Below are 17,147 nucleotides of genomic sequence, written 5' to 3'. Positions count from 1 at the left end.
TCCCGTTCCAATTATAGTTGTGATGGTATTGCTTTTGCGTTTTCTTCTTTCTTTATTTTCTACCCATTTAGTATTTGTACTACTGGTCACGATCGATCTAAGAGAAGTAGTACGACGTAGCATCATTGTAGATGACTTCCCTCATATCCTTCTCGAAGACATCCCGACACCCTTCCCAGCCCATACCTGTTGCGAGACAGAGTTGAAGTTGAATTCGTGCTTTACCAGCTTGCATGTATCCTGATGAGATGCTGCGGTGAGATACGATGTATCAGCATGTACCTCCAGTATGCGGAGAGAGAGAGTCGTTTCATCGGATCTGGTTTGACAGATCGGAGGTAGGGAAGGGTCGAGAAGAAGTTTGACTTGACTTACTAGTTCTGCTCGAATGGTTTAGGAGGGGAGGCTCCAGTGACGGGTCTCAGGGAAGCAACCACGGGAACACCTTGGGATTTCAACTCGCCGGCGGCTGCTACGGCTGCTGTGGAGAGTTGTCCGGCTCCGGCACCCATGATGACGATTCCTCTGCGATGCGGGGAAGGTCTCAAGGTCAGTTCTGATACTTGGGCTTGGGGAAAATAGGAGGTAAGATGGTACTCACTTGGCTCCGTTGGCTACGGCTGCGTACATGAGAGAAGTATCGAAGCCCTCTGCATATACAACGAGACGAGGGAGATCAGCTCAGACCTCACATTTTATACCTTATAAACAAAAGTTTGTTTTGATGAAGTGGACTTACGAGAACCGAAGAGTACCACAACGTGTGGCAGATCCTCCCCACTCTCCATACCAGACAGATCAAAATGATACCTCGCAACAGGGTACGAACTCTCAAAGAACCAATATGGTTGCCCTCCCAAACATGCCCCAAGGTTGCCTTGTTCCAACGCCTTAAACGTGTCGGGGGTATTACCGTTGGTCTTGATGGTGTAGAATGCTGATGAGATTCGATCGTTGAATACTACTAACGCTCCTCTATCCCGCGCTTTGGGGTCTGCTGCGACAGCTACGGCCTGGTAGAAGTTTGAGGGACCGTCGTTTGAGATGTATGATTCGGGGCGCATCGCTCCGGTCGCGACGAAGGGTTTGGAGCAGTTTAAGGTGAGGTCGACTCCGAAGAACTATTGGGGCACATGAGTGATTGTCAGTTGGAGTATTACAACACAATTGTGACCAATAAGGTCAGGTAAGAGATTGGCAATACACTCACAGTATCCTCCTCAGTATTCGTCCCATGGAACATAACCGCCCCATCTATATCACTCCCCTCGCTACACAAATGCTCGTTTGCAGCTCTCGATACGTTGAAGTACAGCGTAGAATTGAGATTCGACGATCCACCAGCTTTGGACATGTCCACAATGGCGATTTGAGCCTTGTCGAGGATGACGCTGTAGTTCCCTAGGAGGTATTCTGGGAGGACTCGAGGACCGGAACCGTAGTTTACGTTGTCTATTGTGGAATAGTTGGAGGTTGAGACGATAGTCCCGCCGGTGTTGTATAGGCTATGTGCGTCATATTGCAGAATCTCAGTGTCTTGTTTCTCAGATGGTCATTTGACTCTGGTGAGATATATGTGGTCATGTTGAGATATGTCTACTTACACGACCTTAGGCAACGACGAGTCCTTGGAGATCCATTCCAACCCGAAATCATCTCGCTTGACGGTGACGGGCGAAGCTGAGACTACGGTGGTCGCACATACCGCAGCGAGGGTCAATAGGCTCTTGAACATCTTTGCTCTGTTTCTAGCTGAGGCCGTGGACGTATCTCTGATGAGGTGGGTAAGGTAAGGGAGCAGCAGATCTTCATTTGCTTTGTCAATACTTTATATACCTTGAGACGATGAATGCTTATCTACAATTTGAAGAGATCACCTCCATTTTGGCGGACAGTAGTCCGAACAGACGGTAAGATCCCGATAATATACATGTGGACTGGACGATAAGATAGACCTGATCGAGTGAGTTCATAGGTATCAACCTATCATGTTCAAGTACCATGAGGTGAGGGTATTGTGAGAGGCGTACCGGGTCAAGGGAAGTTGAGAAAAGAGGTCTTCAGGCTTCGACCGACCGCATTAGGATATATTTCATGATGATCTGGAGGAGGTAAGGAGAGACAAGGCAATATGGATTTTATGGTAAGTTCAATCAGTTATCGGGGCGTTAAGGAACGAACAATCTCAATCAACTTCAGTGCTGTACTCGTAACATGAGGAAACGGGAAGTGAGATTTGGGGTTGTCATCGTATGCCAAGGACAAGTCTCAGTCCCGGTGAGGGTCTGTTCTTTCGGATCGGGAATGAGAACGGCATGTAGCGTAGTGCATTATTGACCGATGTCGAAGACAATCGAATGATTGGTTAATAGGTTGAGCAGAAGTAGATGGTGAGGTATAGATAAGGAAATCATGCTAAGAGTGGGGGATTCCGTAAGTTCCGGGATTGGATTTCCGGTGGATCGGATTCCGAAGATAAGTACGAATAATTACTCATGCAGTCAATGAATCGGGCAAAATGTATGATTACTGAGTCCGAGTTGGGCAGGGTGCTCGTTCTGAGACAGTACTCTCACATCGGTACCAGTAGGGTGCATGGGATGACACTGTTGGAATGGGATGGGCTCATTGAGCCGCAAATTATAGATAAGCTTGGTGGGGGTAATGATTGAATGATTTGGAATCGTAGTCTGCCCTTCTCTTGCCAGGTAGCATCGCTGTTACCCCTTTGTACTCATAGCGCATAGCGCACAGATAGCCTGATCCTGATCAGCATGCCGTGCCATACCATGCCCATTTATTTTTTGGTTCATTCAGGAGGTACTGTATGTCTGCCAGTAAGTAGACGAGTCATCGTATGGCCTCACTAGCACAGTCAGTATTCTAGGTGCGACAACGAATCCAAGTGGTATTTCCCCTCTCTCATTATATTCGCTCTCTGTTCTTCGCCTAGCGAAGGGTCAGAGCAGTATCAAGACGAAGGATCTCATTTGACTCGGTCTCTTCTGTGGAGTAGAGGCAAGATCGCGGTGCAACCAGGTAGGAGTCCTGCGATATGACCTTGATTCAATGTACATCTTGCTGTTGTCAACTCGTAGTTGATGAGACTCATCGATCAGTCCTCTCATGCTTGGTGCTGAAGGGGTGGTAAGTGTTGAAGGGAATCCAGTGAGGGGCTGAGGCATTTGGAAGTCAGATCAATTGTGAGCAAAGTACAAAGCTTGAAGTTGCCGGACAGCATTCCAGCTCAACCATGCACCGTAAGGTGACTTTCAATCCAGTGGCTTGAGATCATCGCCTGTTGCGCCTACTTGAACAGAGCGTGCGGAAGAGGATTATGTCGTCGATCATTGTCTGTAACCAATCCAGCGACTCGAAATCAAAACACCTTTCCACCACTATGCACCAACACACTTTGACCCATTGTAATGAGAAAATCACGTTCAACACCGATCAGCTCTGGATCACCATAACGCCATTCCTAGTATCTGCTCTGCATCACAATTTGTTGGTCATGCAAAATCATACATCTCTTCCGCTTTAACCAGCCCAAAGGAAATAATGATGATATATAAAAACTCAGATTGGGTCTGTGTCAATCTAAGCTTCCTCGGTTCTGAGTTTAGCGTTGGGGTTGGTGATCCTGCGAAGTGGAAGCGAAGAGTATCAGCGTCTGATCTAAAGGCGGTATGCTCATGTCGTTGTATTCCATTTCCACCTGTTCCGCTTTCCACTTAGAGTTTGATTCGTATCAACCCTTCGAACCAGCGAGTTTTCAAGCTCCTAATGACTTCTCGTACCCGACTCGGGTCCCTCTAGCTCCATGATGAAAGAAGGTAAACGTATACTCACTTGACACCCAAGACCTTAGCTCGAGCAACGAGCTCCACTCTCTTCTTGCTCGATACACCGTGAGCGATCGAGGCAGCGTATTTACCAGAGTGCATGAGCAAGAGTTCGAGTTCAGAGAGGTTGTGGACCAAAAGTTCCTTGTGGCCGGAGGGTAAGAGGTGCTTGGTCTTTTTGTTGGAACCGTAACTAATCGAAAATCCGAGCGTAAGCGAGAGTGTTTGTGGTGTGGGATAAATGAGGGATAGGTAGGTGGTGATTGTCACCGATGGTTGACGAGAGGTAGAGATGCCACTTACCCGATCTTGGGCATGGGGAGTTGACCCTTGAATCTTCTTCGGACCTGTAAGATGGGTTGTGGTCAGTATAATGCAGTTCGTATAGGCTGGAGTCCAAGCAGATCAATCATGGATAGATGGTATAAGGCGTGTGCGAAACATTGGGTAGACAACGATCATCGTTCGATGACACAGGTATGGGGTGATGCCCTCTACACCGCATGCCTCGAACGATGACTATGTCCAATCCATTGTTCTCGTCTCCACTCCAACACGATCACTCCAACTCCCAACGACATTCCACCAAACATCGATCAACGACCAGTCCATCTGCACCTCCCTTCCTTCATCCTCCCACCAACTCTCATTGTATCTAGTTGAATCCAAGCCAAGCTCATCCTCATCCTTATATCCACGATCGATCCCATCCCAACCTAAGACTAAAACCAATACCCACTCTGTTATCAATACCCTTGGGCTTCCTCCATGACTCCTTGACACCGTGGTATCGGTCGGATTGATGCCTCTTGAAGGTCTTTGTTCGCTTCTTCACGATGGGGATGTGGGCAGGCATTTTTGCTGTGTACGTGAACGTTTGTGAAGATGAAGTGGGATGGATAGGTTGGGTAAAATTTCCGAATCGATAGATCAATTGGTGATGGCGATGGTGAAAGTGTCGATAGGAAGATGGGGGATACAGAATCTACAGTCAGCACCTCTCTTTTCTTCTTATATCTTATACTAAACCGACGTACCGAACTTGAGGGGTGTATACCTTGAAGGATGAAGAAGCACGTATCAACAATTTTGGAGATAAAACCTTTAATCGATAGGGACGATGGGTGGAGAGGTGCAGAGCAGCAGCAACACCACTGTAGAGCCAATCCACCGTACAAGCACACACCATGTACCAAAACACACCAAAACAGTGAAAGTGGCACTAGCACCATACAGAGGGAGACATAGTTCGGAGAAATCAATGTGGCATTCTGCTCATCAGTCTGTGTCGCGCTGTTTCAGTCCATCGGATATAGCAGAACACACTCTTATCACCGATTACCACGCCATCTGTTTTAACAGCTGTTCATTCTAACTTGTGTTTGTTTTCTGCTTTTAACAGACCCAGCTCTCTCTACGAGGACAGACCTGCATGCTGTTCATTCATGTTCAGTGCAAATGCTCGAGTGATCATGGACTTGAAAAATCATAAATGCATTTCGAACAAAACATGATACCTAACTGCGATCCCTTCCTAGAGCTCTCCAGAAGACTCCTCATCTACACTAGTGTGCCCCTTCTGCTCATACCCAACGAGTAGTACCTTATTGAAGAGCCCAGCTGTGAATCGAGAACTCGTTGATCAGCATGAGCATACTCGATGGAGGTCATGAAAACTATACTGAAAGACCAAGCCACTAAGATAGTTGCACTCACGTCTTGACCACAAACAACTCATCAGGCATACCTTGCTGAATCTCCTCTCTAACGACCGTCAATCCAGCTTCGTGGAAACAATCCACCCATTTCTGGTGCGACCTGGTGATATGATTGAAAACTAGTCAGCATATATACCTCGCATCATCAACAATGTTAATATAGGCAGGCGAGATCAAAGCGTTCTGCTCAGGCTTATGACATAACGGTTCTCTCAACTGATGACCTTGATCACGTATCATGTCCAACCCTCAAGAGTGAAAATGATCACTCACCTAGTCAAACTCGAGTCCTCCTCGTCCAAGAACTCCTGCCCTACTCCACCAGGCGCATCATCACAGCAGTTCTCCTTGACGAATATATAATGGTCGTCTCCCTCCCTGAGCGCTTTCTTGGCTGTTCGAAGGAAGTTTACTAAGTCTTCGTGGTTCATGTGGCCTAGATACGATGGGGTATTCAGCTAAATATCCTTACATCCTCTCTCGAAATGGGAAAAGGGAGTGATCGTAGATCATAAGCTAGAAGGGAAAGCCTTCCCCTAAACCTAAAAGGCTTATATCGATAATGAAGTTTGGTACTCCTACAGAATGAGACTCACCCAAACACCATTGACACCAGATCCTAAATTACACAAGCTAAGTAAGCATACACCATCCACGGAGGATTTTGCTGAGTTCGACGACACACCATCCACTCACACATCATAAACTACCTCATCCTCTATACATCCCCCCTCACCCCCAATCTCACCTTTCGGCGAAGCTACCAACCCGACCTCCTCAGCCTGATCATCCACAGGTTCCCTCGGATCAAAATCCTGTAATCCCCTCTTAACGAATCTCACACGTTTACCTCTCCCCTTCCCATCTTTTATATCTTGTCTCTGCTGCTCCACCCTCCTCTTCTGCTCAAGATCATTACTCGTACCAGAAGGTAGATCCCTCCATTCACCCTCTGACGCAGCTCTATACCCCTCCCTCACGAACTTATCTACCGGTTCAACCAAGACGACGTCGTCGAATAGTGGTAGCAGGACATGACGCGTTACTCGGCCTATACCTGCTCCTACGTCCAATACTGTCCTTCGGTGCGAGGGGAGGGGGCGCAGTGTAGGTTCAGGAGTCAAAGGGTTGGGGAAGGGGGATAATGAGGGGATGAGGGAGAGGAGGAGGAGGCGCGAGGAGAGTTGCTCGATGTGCGGGACGGGCTGTTGAGCATGGGTGTTAGCTGAAGTACATTCGCATGAATGTGAGGGTCATGCAGGCTGGAATGGGAATAGGATGTTGGATGTGTAGCCTCGTATTGCAGCACATGACCATGAGATCCCTCCAATGATCGAAACCAATCTCAACTTTGATCCCACCCCACAACACCTTCTGCTCTTCACCTTCAAGTCCGGCTCGAAACCTCACCAAAAAGCTAGACCGCAACTCACACCTTCGCCATAACCCCCCAACACCCCATTCACACTCGCATCGACCTTATCCCAATACTCTATCCCCTTCTCGTACACCGGTCCGGGAGGTGCTTTCTTCTTCAATGCTGAACCTAGGGCTGAGCCTGGTTTCGAGGTGGTGTTGGTATTGGGTTTGTGTCGTTTTGCGTCGGGTGCCTGGGAGGGGATGTTGTCAGTATTGAGTATTAGTGACAGTGCAGCGATAGGTCATTTGAGAAGTGCGCTTACATCTAAGGATGGCTATATCGCCCCCGTGTAGGGAGAAGTCAACTAGATATCCAGGTTGGGTAGGTAAGGAGAAGCACAAGACGTACCATGTTGAAGGAAGAAGATCTGCTCGAGAAGGGTCGGAAAGAGCGTAAAGCAATACCAGTACCTCGTATAATCTTTGATACACGGTATATGCTGATAGTATTCGTGATGTGTTTGATAGACGAGGTAAAGCAATGAGCAAGGAGAGGAGAGGAAGAGAGAGGATGGATTTGTTTATCCAACGATTGTCGTATCGTAACAAACTAGGAACGGACCACCTCCACTTTGAATGACCACCACCACCCACCGTACTGGGATTGTATGACGGTGAGACTACATGCTGTCAAAGAGTGAAGAGCATGCGAGCACGAGTTATGGATGAGGCTATCAAAGTGTGCGTGTTTGCGTTCGTCAACACGGCAGGAAAGTGAGGAAGGAAGGGAATGTGTGTGTGTAGGGGAAGGAGGGGCGTGTTCGAAGGCCCAGATAGCACACGCACACGTTATGTTGTTGATTGTCACATTAGAGATTGGACAAGGTGGCTTTGCAGACTTGGATATGCATCGTATCTGCACTGAGATTGGAATTGAAGTCATGACGCTTCATTCATCTCGTCAATATCATATCACAATAAACAGATAATACTCTCCTGCTAACAACTACCATCATAACATTCCTCCTCCTCGTCTCCCCAATCACCCCTTTCCAGTGTTCCTCCTGCCACCGTTTGTCATATTCGGATGGGTTGGGGTGTGTCTCACGATGGCATCTCGATCATCTACCACTATGCGTCAGCTGTTATGCACCTACAACGTATTTGTGTGCTTGAAGACCGGCTCACCCTCGACCTAGCCTTCATCTTCCTTCTCTTTTGCCTCAACTTCCTTTGTCTCTTCTTCTTCCATTCTCTCTCATGCTGGGTGGGTGGGTGAAGGGGTGGCGAATAATCAGCACACAGGATCGAGAATAGGATTGGAGGGATGAGGTGTGGTGAGTGCTCACTTGGATGGTGTCTGTTTGATTAGTGGTCGCTGAGAGAAAAGAAGAAAGAAAAAAGAGAAAGAAGGGGGATGGCAAGGGCGTGTTTATATCTGTTATATGTTGAAGTATTACATCATCACCATCAAATACATTAGTAGATGAGTCAGTCGAGTCAGGTTGATGTCAACTGTTAGTAATCAAAGGAAGGGTACACGTGGGATGATAGTATACTGGGTATAATCATGCATCCCCAGATAGTATCAACATGATAGCAGCAATATCTTCTCTCCCCCTCTCCTTTTATATCTCGAGCATTCCTTCACATCATCACATGCTTCCTATCTATCTCATATCACCCTACCCACCCTAAAGCTCATCATGCTCAGGAGCCTCCTCATCCTCCCAAACCTCCTCATCGACCTCGGCTCCACCAGCGGCACCCTCACCACCAGAAGACTTTCGGTGAGTTTCAACAAACTCAACCAAAGAGTCCAAACTCCTATCACCGTTATAATCGATGAACTCGGATGAACCGGCAGCTCGGAATTTAAGAGTGGGGAAACCTTGGACCTTGAAGGGAGCAGCGGGGGGGATGTCGTTCTCGGTGGCGTCCATTTGAGCGCTATACACAATTTCATAAATTAGCGTTCATTCTTTGGATTTAGATAAATTGAGTTCCGACTCACATTAAGATGTTGGAGTTGGAAGCGTATTTCTCAGCCAAGGTATCCCAGATAGGAGCGAGTCGTTCTATTAAAGGAAATGTAGATATCAGCTCAACGCCCTGCTAAGATATCACACAAGAGATAGGGATAGTGAGAGTTTATTCTGGTTGTACTTGAATTTACTCAGACGTGACAAGGAACCCAAAAGAAGATCCTCGTTTGGGTAATGAAAGACAGCCCCACTCACGACAGTGTCCACACCAAGGCGCAAAGAACTCTGCAAACACGTCCTTCTCCAAATCGCCAAAGACGTTCTCCCAATCGTCCGCCACAAGCTTGTAAACCGGTTCATCCTGTTTCGCAGGGATCGGCGCCGACTTGATCGAAGGTTGGATCTCCCCAGCCACAAACTTCTCCAAGAACGCTTTAACGCTCTTCGCTGAGACAGCCTCGTTCTGTAATGGGTATTTGGTTTGGGCAGCAAGATCTTGGATGACGAATGCCGGCCAGTTGTCTCCTGGGAGGTTCAAGGATTTACCGTGATCTACAAATTTGATGGCGTCGATATGCACAAAGTTTATTTTCCCCTTCAATTCCTTGGCGGTAGATTTCAGCTCCTCAACCAGCTTGTCCCTTGAGGATGATTCAGCAGGGTCGGCGAAGAGGTAGGCGATGGGGAGGCCTTGTTCAGCGTAGGTACCGAAGTTCTCTGGGGAGATCTCGTCGAATAGCGGGACGGAGTTGGTCTTGACGAATTCGGTTAGTTGGCTGACGTCAAGGGAGGAAAGGTCGGAAGAGGGGAGAATGGAGTATCCCTCGTCGAACGATTTGTACAGGACGATCACTGGGAGAGAGGGGGATTCGGGGAGGGAGGGGAGGGAGGGGAGGGAGGAATCGGTGAATTGACCGAAGAGGTAGGAATCTCGGGCAACGTTGGCGTACTCTGAGTAAGCGGTGGGGATTGGGTGGGAAGCGTCTCCGTAGGCGACGAGGACGCTACACATGCGGAAGAAGGGTTAGTAACGATTCGTTGGATACATGAACATGGGAAGTGGGGATATAGTAGAATGATAACAGGACATATGTCCAGTGAAGAGGTGCGCGAAGAGGTACCACTCACACTTTGTCAGACTTGATGAATTCAGCGTGAGAATCAGGAGTAACATCAGACACAGCAGGAAGGGATTGTCTAGACGAGTCCACATAAACGTCAGCCTTCTAGTCTCTCGTTCATCTCTATAAGCTGAGAGTGAGAACAAGTCCACCCACTTGATCATATAACTGATAATCCCATCAGCCTTCCTAGGACCCGTGTAATCCGTGGGCGTACCATTCCTGAACACCTTGAGGGTGGGGTACCCATTGACACCGTACTCTTGACACAGGTTGGCTTGCTCTGTGCAGTCTACTTTGGCGAGCTTGATGCCTTTTTTTTGGAGTTCGGTGGCTGCTTCTTCGTAGTGCGGTGCGAGGCTGTAGTGGTACGTCAGCTTATGTAGCGTAGGTCGAACTGGACAGGAGGTGTAAGTGGAATGCTAACTCACTTCTTGCAATGTCCACACCCTTATCAATGAGATGCAGGTTAGTATATCTGTCGCGCACAAGAAAGTAAGATAGGGGAAGTGAACATACAAGGAGCGAAGAACCTGTAAGTAGAACGACAAATCATTGATCAGCAACTGTTCCCCCAACATCAATCAGAGCCATACATCTCCCCTCATCTTCTATCGCTATCTCCGTCTACTCTTCCCCCTGCGCTCACCGCCAGCCCTAGTCCTGATCATGACCTCGACCTTGACTGAGAAAGAGGTAAACACTCACTCTACCAAAGCCAGATCCTCACCGTACACTTCCCCCTTGAACGTATCCTCCGCAAGATCAATCACGTCCGAAGCTACGACCGAAGTCAGAGCTGGGAGCAGGGCTGTCAAAGCTAGTGTTAAGCCTGATGAGATCTTCATTTTGTATTGTGTTTGATGCTTGGCTTGTTGGTGAGGAAGGATAGTAAGGTAAGAAGAGAGAAGATTAAAGGTATTTATAACGGCGGATGGTGGATGGATGGATGAATCAGCATAAACTGTAGTGTGGTAGTATGGTATGGTGGCAAGCTCCACGTCGACGCGACTGTCACTATGCAAAAGAAGATTCAGGGTACAGTATATACCGTATACATACAGTACATCTCATGGACGATACTCTACGTGTCAGTCATGCATACACGACAGTAAGCAAGGATAGATCATCATCACTCTCACAGCTTGCGTATGGATGGGATGTACAGCGTTGACAATCTAACTGTCATGCGGTACATTGTGCTGTCCAGTAAAGAACACTGATCCGCATCGGACTTCCGGTGTCCTGCTAAGCAGTAGTCTTCGCTAGTTGCCTTCTCGTGAGAACCGTCATGATGGTCATGCTGTGTCGAGCTACAATGGCCATCGAAGTTGGCCTTGAGGGATACTACTGTATGGCGGATCAAAGGCTGACTGTGAGGTTGAGGCCGTATTGGCATACATTCCGAGGTCTTACCATGATGCGGACCATGTTGATCAGTCATCGGTCATATCAATTCCTACAGGTTATTGGCTGCTATATACTGTAGGTAGTGAGTAAGCACCAAGGACGACCGGACCAACGCAACTCTCGCCAGATCAGTCACGATGCGCCCAGTAGAGCTATGTCCTCTTGACCATACTCGTCCATCACCGGTTTTAACAAGTTGCATCACCGCACGTAGTGTATCGCTGTCCGCAGAGTTATAGCCGTCATATCTCTTTCGAATGAGGTCACTAGTCCTGGATAATCAAGGCTATTCGGCAGCGACCAACCCTGCCGTCGATATGACAGCATACAAAGATACGACTCCTATGCAAGTGTAGGAATAAGGCGTCCATCACGTTGTATGGCTTGACGAGGGTGACATCCTCCAACCCTGATCGGTCGGAATTGAGAGGCACGTACAGTAGCTGATGGATGGCAACCGAGATACAAGAGGAAGGATCCGCGCATGCTTATGAGATGAGACGCCGATCCGGCAAGGCTTGAGCTTGAGGCGTCGACTCTAGTCCTTTTGCCTGGCTTTCAAATACAAGCATCAATGCTTTACTAGCAGAAGGGTTGTTCGTTCGTAACCATGTGTCTGGCCATGCGATCAAAGGGATCGACACCAGTGGGGTCTCAGGGTTAAAGTCGGGTTACAGCATGCAGATCTTTTCCCTTCATCCCCCCCTCATCTCTGCACAGACGCGTGTCCTTTTCCTTTTCCTTTTCCTTTGCTAGGCACTCGGATCGTCGTCTGGTTAATTTTCTTTTTTTACCTCTTGCGGAATATCAACCGCTGTGATTCCCGAAACACAAGCGTACAAATCATTACGAGTATGATCCATTCCATACTTGGACAGAGCCGACACGCGAGTTCTCTCGTTATTCTTTTGCCATGGCGTGGTAGAGAGAAGTACGAAGCTTCTTCACATAACGCCTCTTTCATTTAATCTCAAAGGTATGTGAACGAACATTATTGGTGATGTAAAAATAGTTGTTTTATATATGATGTTTGAGACATTCCTTGGAATTCATATCTTGCAATTATCATAATTTATCCATTCATTCACCATACAATTCAGTGTCGTTGATATCGCTGAATAGACATACCTCACACCAATTCAATACCACCTCAAACAAACCAGCAACCGTGGTCATGATATGACACATACCCAAACAAGATGGAAGAGATAAATAGCAGTAACAACCCCTATCCTGTTATGCCCACGGGGTACTTGTTGGGATCCTATCTAGCAGTGAGTATATCTCTTACCCTATCATCTCTTATAAGCTTCCTTTGGTATACAAATCCCCTCACTTCGAAGCTAACTCCCTCTACGCCCAGCTCGCACTCTACGGCGTCCACACTTCCCAAGTCATTCGTTATTTCTCGCGCCATAGAGATACGCTCAAGCTCAGATTGTTAGTATGCTGGATATACCTTCTGAGCACATTACAAATTATTATTATTTTGCTGTCGAGCCATCAGTACTACGTTCATGGGATTGAGGATAGAAAGGTGTGGGGGACGTTCTGGTGGCCCCTCAGTTTCCAGGATGGGCTGGTGAGTTCACCTTCTTTCGTCTTCACGATCTCTCCGATCTATATTTACCAGATACTCATGGCATATAGTGGGAGTTGAAAGATGAGCTAACGTGTATCTTGGATTGTCGTGTTACAGATCCCACTCATGGCTTTCACCGCCCAGCTGTATTTCGGTAGACGAGCCTGGTTGTTGACTGGAAAGAAACCTTGGATGATCTGGGCGACGTCCATATTGGCTACTATAACGTTTATCTGTGGTGTTGCGTGAGTGAAGTCGACCCATCTCGATCTCACTTCACTCCTACCTTCCCGTTACTGTGATACCGTGAAGTACCAAAATATCCAAAGCTGATATTGTTCCCCATGATTTAGCCTAGCAATAACCGCGCACATATGGTCCGACGACCCCTTCGTCACTCCCGAATCATTCGCCTCACGAAACATCGGCATCCCCTCTCAAGCAGTCGCCATAACATGGATGGGCCTCTCAGCATTCACAGACGGCTGTATCACCCTCCTCCTCATCTTCCGTTTCCGCCAAGCCCGACGGAACAGCACGTTCTACTCCACCCGACATCTCGTCAAGAAGATGATAGCGCTCACAATGGAGACGGTCCTCCTAACTCACCTTGTGGGAGCTACCATGTGTATTATCTTCCTTGCCTCTCCAGCGGCACATCGGACAAAGAATAATGTTTTCTGGATCTTACTCGAAAGTATTACTGAGCTCTATGCTCTGTCTATCGTATTTACTATTAACTCACGAACACCTACTGCGCCGCCCACCCCACAGACTATATTGGATAATACGGATGAGAAAGAGGGAGATGAGGATGGGAGAGACAAGTTACCGATGAATATGGCTCAGACGGCATTGGATTATCATGTTGAGGGATATCAGGGGTCGACACCCTTCGGAGTTAGGGCTGTGGATTTCCAGAAGAATGGTCAGTATCAGAACAGATCTGATGGGAGTGGTGGATCTGGTGGAACTGGGAATACCAGATCTAGCTCGTCAAGGACCGAGGATACACTCCCTTCGCCTTTTACACCTATGGATGAACTGCAGTATTTCCCGGGATTCACTTCGCCTGTACAGCGGAGGATGTCGATGTATGAGGATATAGATGAGAAGGGGGAGAAGTAGGATGATGATAGAAACAGATAAGCTAGAGGTCATGGGTTGTTGTACTTTTAGCTTGATATGGACGGAACGTATAATGCATTAATGGATTAGATCGGCTGGTATCTCTTGGTATCGCATGTATAGGAGAGGTCATACTGTATGGACAAGCTAAGAGAAGAGTAAGATATCGGGCACATAACATAGTGAAGAGATAATGCTGTGCTTTCGATCAGGCACGGTGTGATGACGAGTAAGAGGGAACTGATCACTAAAAGACTGCAAGTGGTATCACCGACACACCGAAATAGACTACCCAGAACACTCTTTTATATTACACTTCTCCTCATCACCACCACCATCATCCCTCATCCTCATCATGTTCATTCACCCAACATGTCTTCAGATACCAAATCCAACCTCACAGTCCTCATCATAGGATGTGGTCCAGCGGGTTTAATCAACGCAAGAACACTCATCCAAGATGGGTTCACAGTCACCATGGTAGCTAAGGTGAGTTACCTCTCCAATCCTTTCTACTACTGTGTGTAAAGATGGTAAGCTGATATAGAACCACAGGAAGAAGACGTGGGAGGATGTTGGAGGCACACTTACCCCGATCTGACTACCAATTCACCATGGGGTTCATTCACTTTCTCGTGAGTTGACGACGATCCGACACTAAGCTTTAAACCTCGGAGTGGACCCCCTGGATGGGCCAAAGACTAACAGACAATGTGACATGCAGCGGGCTGGACATGCCTAAGCCATCCAATCATCGTGGCGATGTAGTTCCTGCCAGGACGTATAGGAGATATCTGGAAGACTTTTATCATTATTTCATAAAGGACCGAGCGGAGGTGCTGTACGTCTGGCTTTTTCCACTATGTCTATGTGATCTCATCACATTAGCTGAATGCCTTGTGATCCCTCGCAGATTCAACACCGAGGTGATTTCGCTCTACCCCAGAGGAGAGGGAGAACGAGGATGGACAGCTCAGCTCAAATCCAACGAAGTGCAAGAGGAAAGGTCGTTTGATAGAGTCGTGCTAGCTACAGGTGTGAGCGAACCTCACCCCTATAATCCGGTCTCATGGAGTTATACTGAGTCGCAAGAAACAGTACCTAGGCCAACCCTTCACTCCAGATGTATTCCAATCCACCTCAATCCCCACCTTCCACACATCCGCCTTGGGATTCCCTAACGAATTGGACAAATTACTCGCTACCGTCTCACCTTCCAATGATAAGCCGTGTATCGAGGGTGACCAGGATACGATACTGGTTGTTGGGGGTGGTAAGAGCGGGATGGATACTGCTGCGCTACTTGCCAATAGGGGTAGGAAGGTGATTTGGTCATTCCGAGGTCCGCTTAAATGGTTCGCTCCTACCGTTCCGCCCGGTATGATGGGTGCGAAGTGAGTGGTGCGGTTCCCCTCTAGATCTCTCTGATTACTTCTGTCTCTGCTGCTACCTGATAAGCTAATTATGGTATAAACTCGTTAGTCGTTTGGATATATTGTTCGGACCTAGTAGAGTCAACGATAGTTGGGCGATGTGGTTTTACCATTATACTTTTCCCGGAGCTAGGTTGGTGAGAGCGTTTTGGGGATGGATGCGATCAGGCTGGGTAAGTTGGCGGATATCCTTCAACTTGTATGCTCTCCCTTTCCCTCGTACCCTAAACCAGTCTCCGACTTGCTATCAACTGCTTAAAAATGCTGATAGACCGCTCTACATAATATAGGCACACACATACACCTCACACGACCTTGCACCACCCACTACCGACCCCTACCTCGCCCTAGCGCATTTCGCAGGTGGGATCCCCCTCTCTCCCACAGACTGCTTACCACTCATCAAATCCGGCAAAATCATCGCATTACAAAACTCTACGCCAACTTCCATCGATGACGAAAAGGGCATAGTACATTTTACGAACGGTGAGGGGGTGGTTCAGAACGTAAGATGCGGTGCTATAGTTACAGCAACAGGATACAGAGGAGGGACATACGAATTCATAGATTCCAAACTCCGAAAACGACTTGGATTGGTCAGATGTCTTTCGAATGAGAAGAAGGTAGAGACGAGGCAAAAAGTATTGGAGATGCGTAAGAAGTGGAGGAGTGTTGAGAGTGACGAATATAAGGATGTTAGGCTGCCGATGGTTTTTAGGGGGATCTTACCCTTGGGGAGGTTTGGAGAGAGGGATCTGGCTGTGACGGGAGCTACTAGGCGTGAGTAATGCAGTGCTTTGTTCTTTGGCCGAACCAGATTGAGGATGAATCGGAAGGGTATTCTCGTATCTGAGAGCTGATCATATTGTCTTTTGGTTAGCTTTCTACGTCCCTGCTATCACGTACGAAGTAGAATCTCATGTGAGTTGAACCCCCTTTCTTGCGATGCTAGCTTCGTACGGAATATCTGGGTACTAATACGCCGTATACTCATACTGGTAGTGGATCTCATCGCTATTCAAAGATGATCATTGCCTGAAACTACCCAAAACCAAGAAAGATTGTCAGGATGAGATAGAGGCGGATAACAATTTCACAAGAGCAAGGTATCCCGGTATAGATCCCTATGTGAGCGTCCGTTCTGATCTTTACATACGAACCTGTTGTGTCTTTCCTCCTAGGCATTACAGTGTAGTTATCTCGAATCAGTCTGTCGGTCATGTTATCGGTGAACTACCTGCTAACATATCAACCTGGACATAACATAGGAATGTATTCCATCCGGAACGTATTTTTCAGGATTCAACGACCTATCCTACACCCGAGTATTACTTCGCGATATGTCATTGGACCCCTGGAGACAGAAGTCTGATGCGCTTTGGTGGAAGTTTTGGGGTAAAGGGTGGATGGATGTGAGAGTTAGTCCGGAACAGTATTCTACCATTGGGGACGAACGGAGGATCCTGAGAGAGAGGAAGTGATTGAGAACAGTTGTAGCTGAACGAGGCGAGTGTATTGGGTTTGCGGTCAGGTATTGTGGATGAAGTAGGAATTACAGTAATGTCA

At 47.6% G+C, this 17,147-nt stretch overlaps 6 protein-coding genes across 6 annotated transcripts; 2 read left to right on the top strand and 4 right to left on the bottom strand.

Annotated features, from left to right (window-relative positions):
• Nucleotides 1-97: 97 nt before the first annotated feature.
• On the bottom strand, nt 98-1,735 carry I302_104630 (uncharacterized protein; the record flags this gene model as incomplete). Its single annotated transcript, XM_019189987.1, has 6 exons — nt 98-251; nt 376-525; nt 602-650; nt 740-1,121; nt 1,211-1,505; nt 1,605-1,735. The coding sequence occupies 6 exons, from the start codon at nt 1,733-1,735 to the stop codon at nt 98-100; spliced, it is 1,161 nt and encodes a 386-aa protein (XP_019049549.1).
• Nucleotides 1,736-3,600: 1,865 nt separating this feature from the next.
• I302_104629 (60S ribosomal protein eL32) lies at nt 3,601-4,701 on the bottom strand (the record flags this gene model as incomplete). The annotated part of the gene is made up of 4 exons (XM_019189986.1): nt 3,601-3,643; nt 3,853-4,038; nt 4,149-4,192; nt 4,585-4,701. The coding sequence occupies 4 exons, from the start codon at nt 4,699-4,701 to the stop codon at nt 3,601-3,603; spliced, it is 390 nt and encodes a 129-aa protein (XP_019049548.1).
• An 856-nt stretch (nt 4,702-5,557) lies between these two features.
• Nucleotides 5,558-7,334, bottom strand: I302_104628 (uncharacterized protein; the record flags this gene model as incomplete). The annotated part of the gene is made up of 6 exons (XM_065869917.1): nt 5,558-5,663; nt 5,837-5,999; nt 6,160-6,182; nt 6,260-6,768; nt 6,997-7,173; nt 7,332-7,334. 6 exons carry the CDS (start codon nt 7,332-7,334, stop codon nt 5,558-5,560), a joined length of 981 nt encoding a protein of 326 aa, XP_065725989.1.
• A 1,282-nt stretch (nt 7,335-8,616) lies between these two features.
• I302_104627 (protein disulfide-isomerase domain) lies at nt 8,617-10,876 on the bottom strand (the record flags this gene model as incomplete). The annotated part of the gene is made up of 8 exons (XM_019189984.1): nt 8,617-8,872; nt 8,937-9,000; nt 9,163-9,911; nt 10,036-10,104; nt 10,185-10,388; nt 10,460-10,478; nt 10,548-10,561; nt 10,737-10,876. The coding sequence occupies 8 exons, from the start codon at nt 10,874-10,876 to the stop codon at nt 8,617-8,619; spliced, it is 1,515 nt and encodes a 504-aa protein (XP_019049546.1).
• A 1,761-nt stretch (nt 10,877-12,637) lies between these two features.
• Nucleotides 12,638-14,148, top strand: I302_104626 (uncharacterized protein; the record flags this gene model as incomplete). Its single annotated transcript, XM_019189983.1, has 4 exons — nt 12,638-12,712; nt 12,802-13,020; nt 13,138-13,265; nt 13,374-14,148. 4 exons carry the CDS (start codon nt 12,638-12,640, stop codon nt 14,146-14,148), a joined length of 1,197 nt encoding a protein of 398 aa, XP_019049545.1.
• A 372-nt stretch (nt 14,149-14,520) lies between these two features.
• Nucleotides 14,521-17,062, top strand: I302_104625 (uncharacterized protein; the record flags this gene model as incomplete). Its single annotated transcript, XM_019189982.1, has 10 exons — nt 14,521-14,637; nt 14,704-14,783; nt 14,873-14,989; nt 15,062-15,185; nt 15,247-15,542; nt 15,631-15,754; nt 15,872-16,361; nt 16,462-16,502; nt 16,584-16,709; nt 16,850-17,062. The coding sequence occupies 10 exons, from the start codon at nt 14,521-14,523 to the stop codon at nt 17,060-17,062; spliced, it is 1,728 nt and encodes a 575-aa protein (XP_019049544.1).
• Nucleotides 17,063-17,147: the final 85 nt, after the last annotated feature.

Source organism: Kwoniella bestiolae, chromosome 2 (genome assembly GCF_000512585.2).
Source record: "Kwoniella bestiolae CBS 10118 chromosome 2, complete sequence".
In the NCBI taxonomy this organism is placed as follows: Eukaryota; Fungi; Basidiomycota; class Tremellomycetes; order Tremellales; family Cryptococcaceae; genus Kwoniella; species Kwoniella bestiolae.
This window is presented reverse-complemented; position numbering and strand designations above follow the sequence as displayed.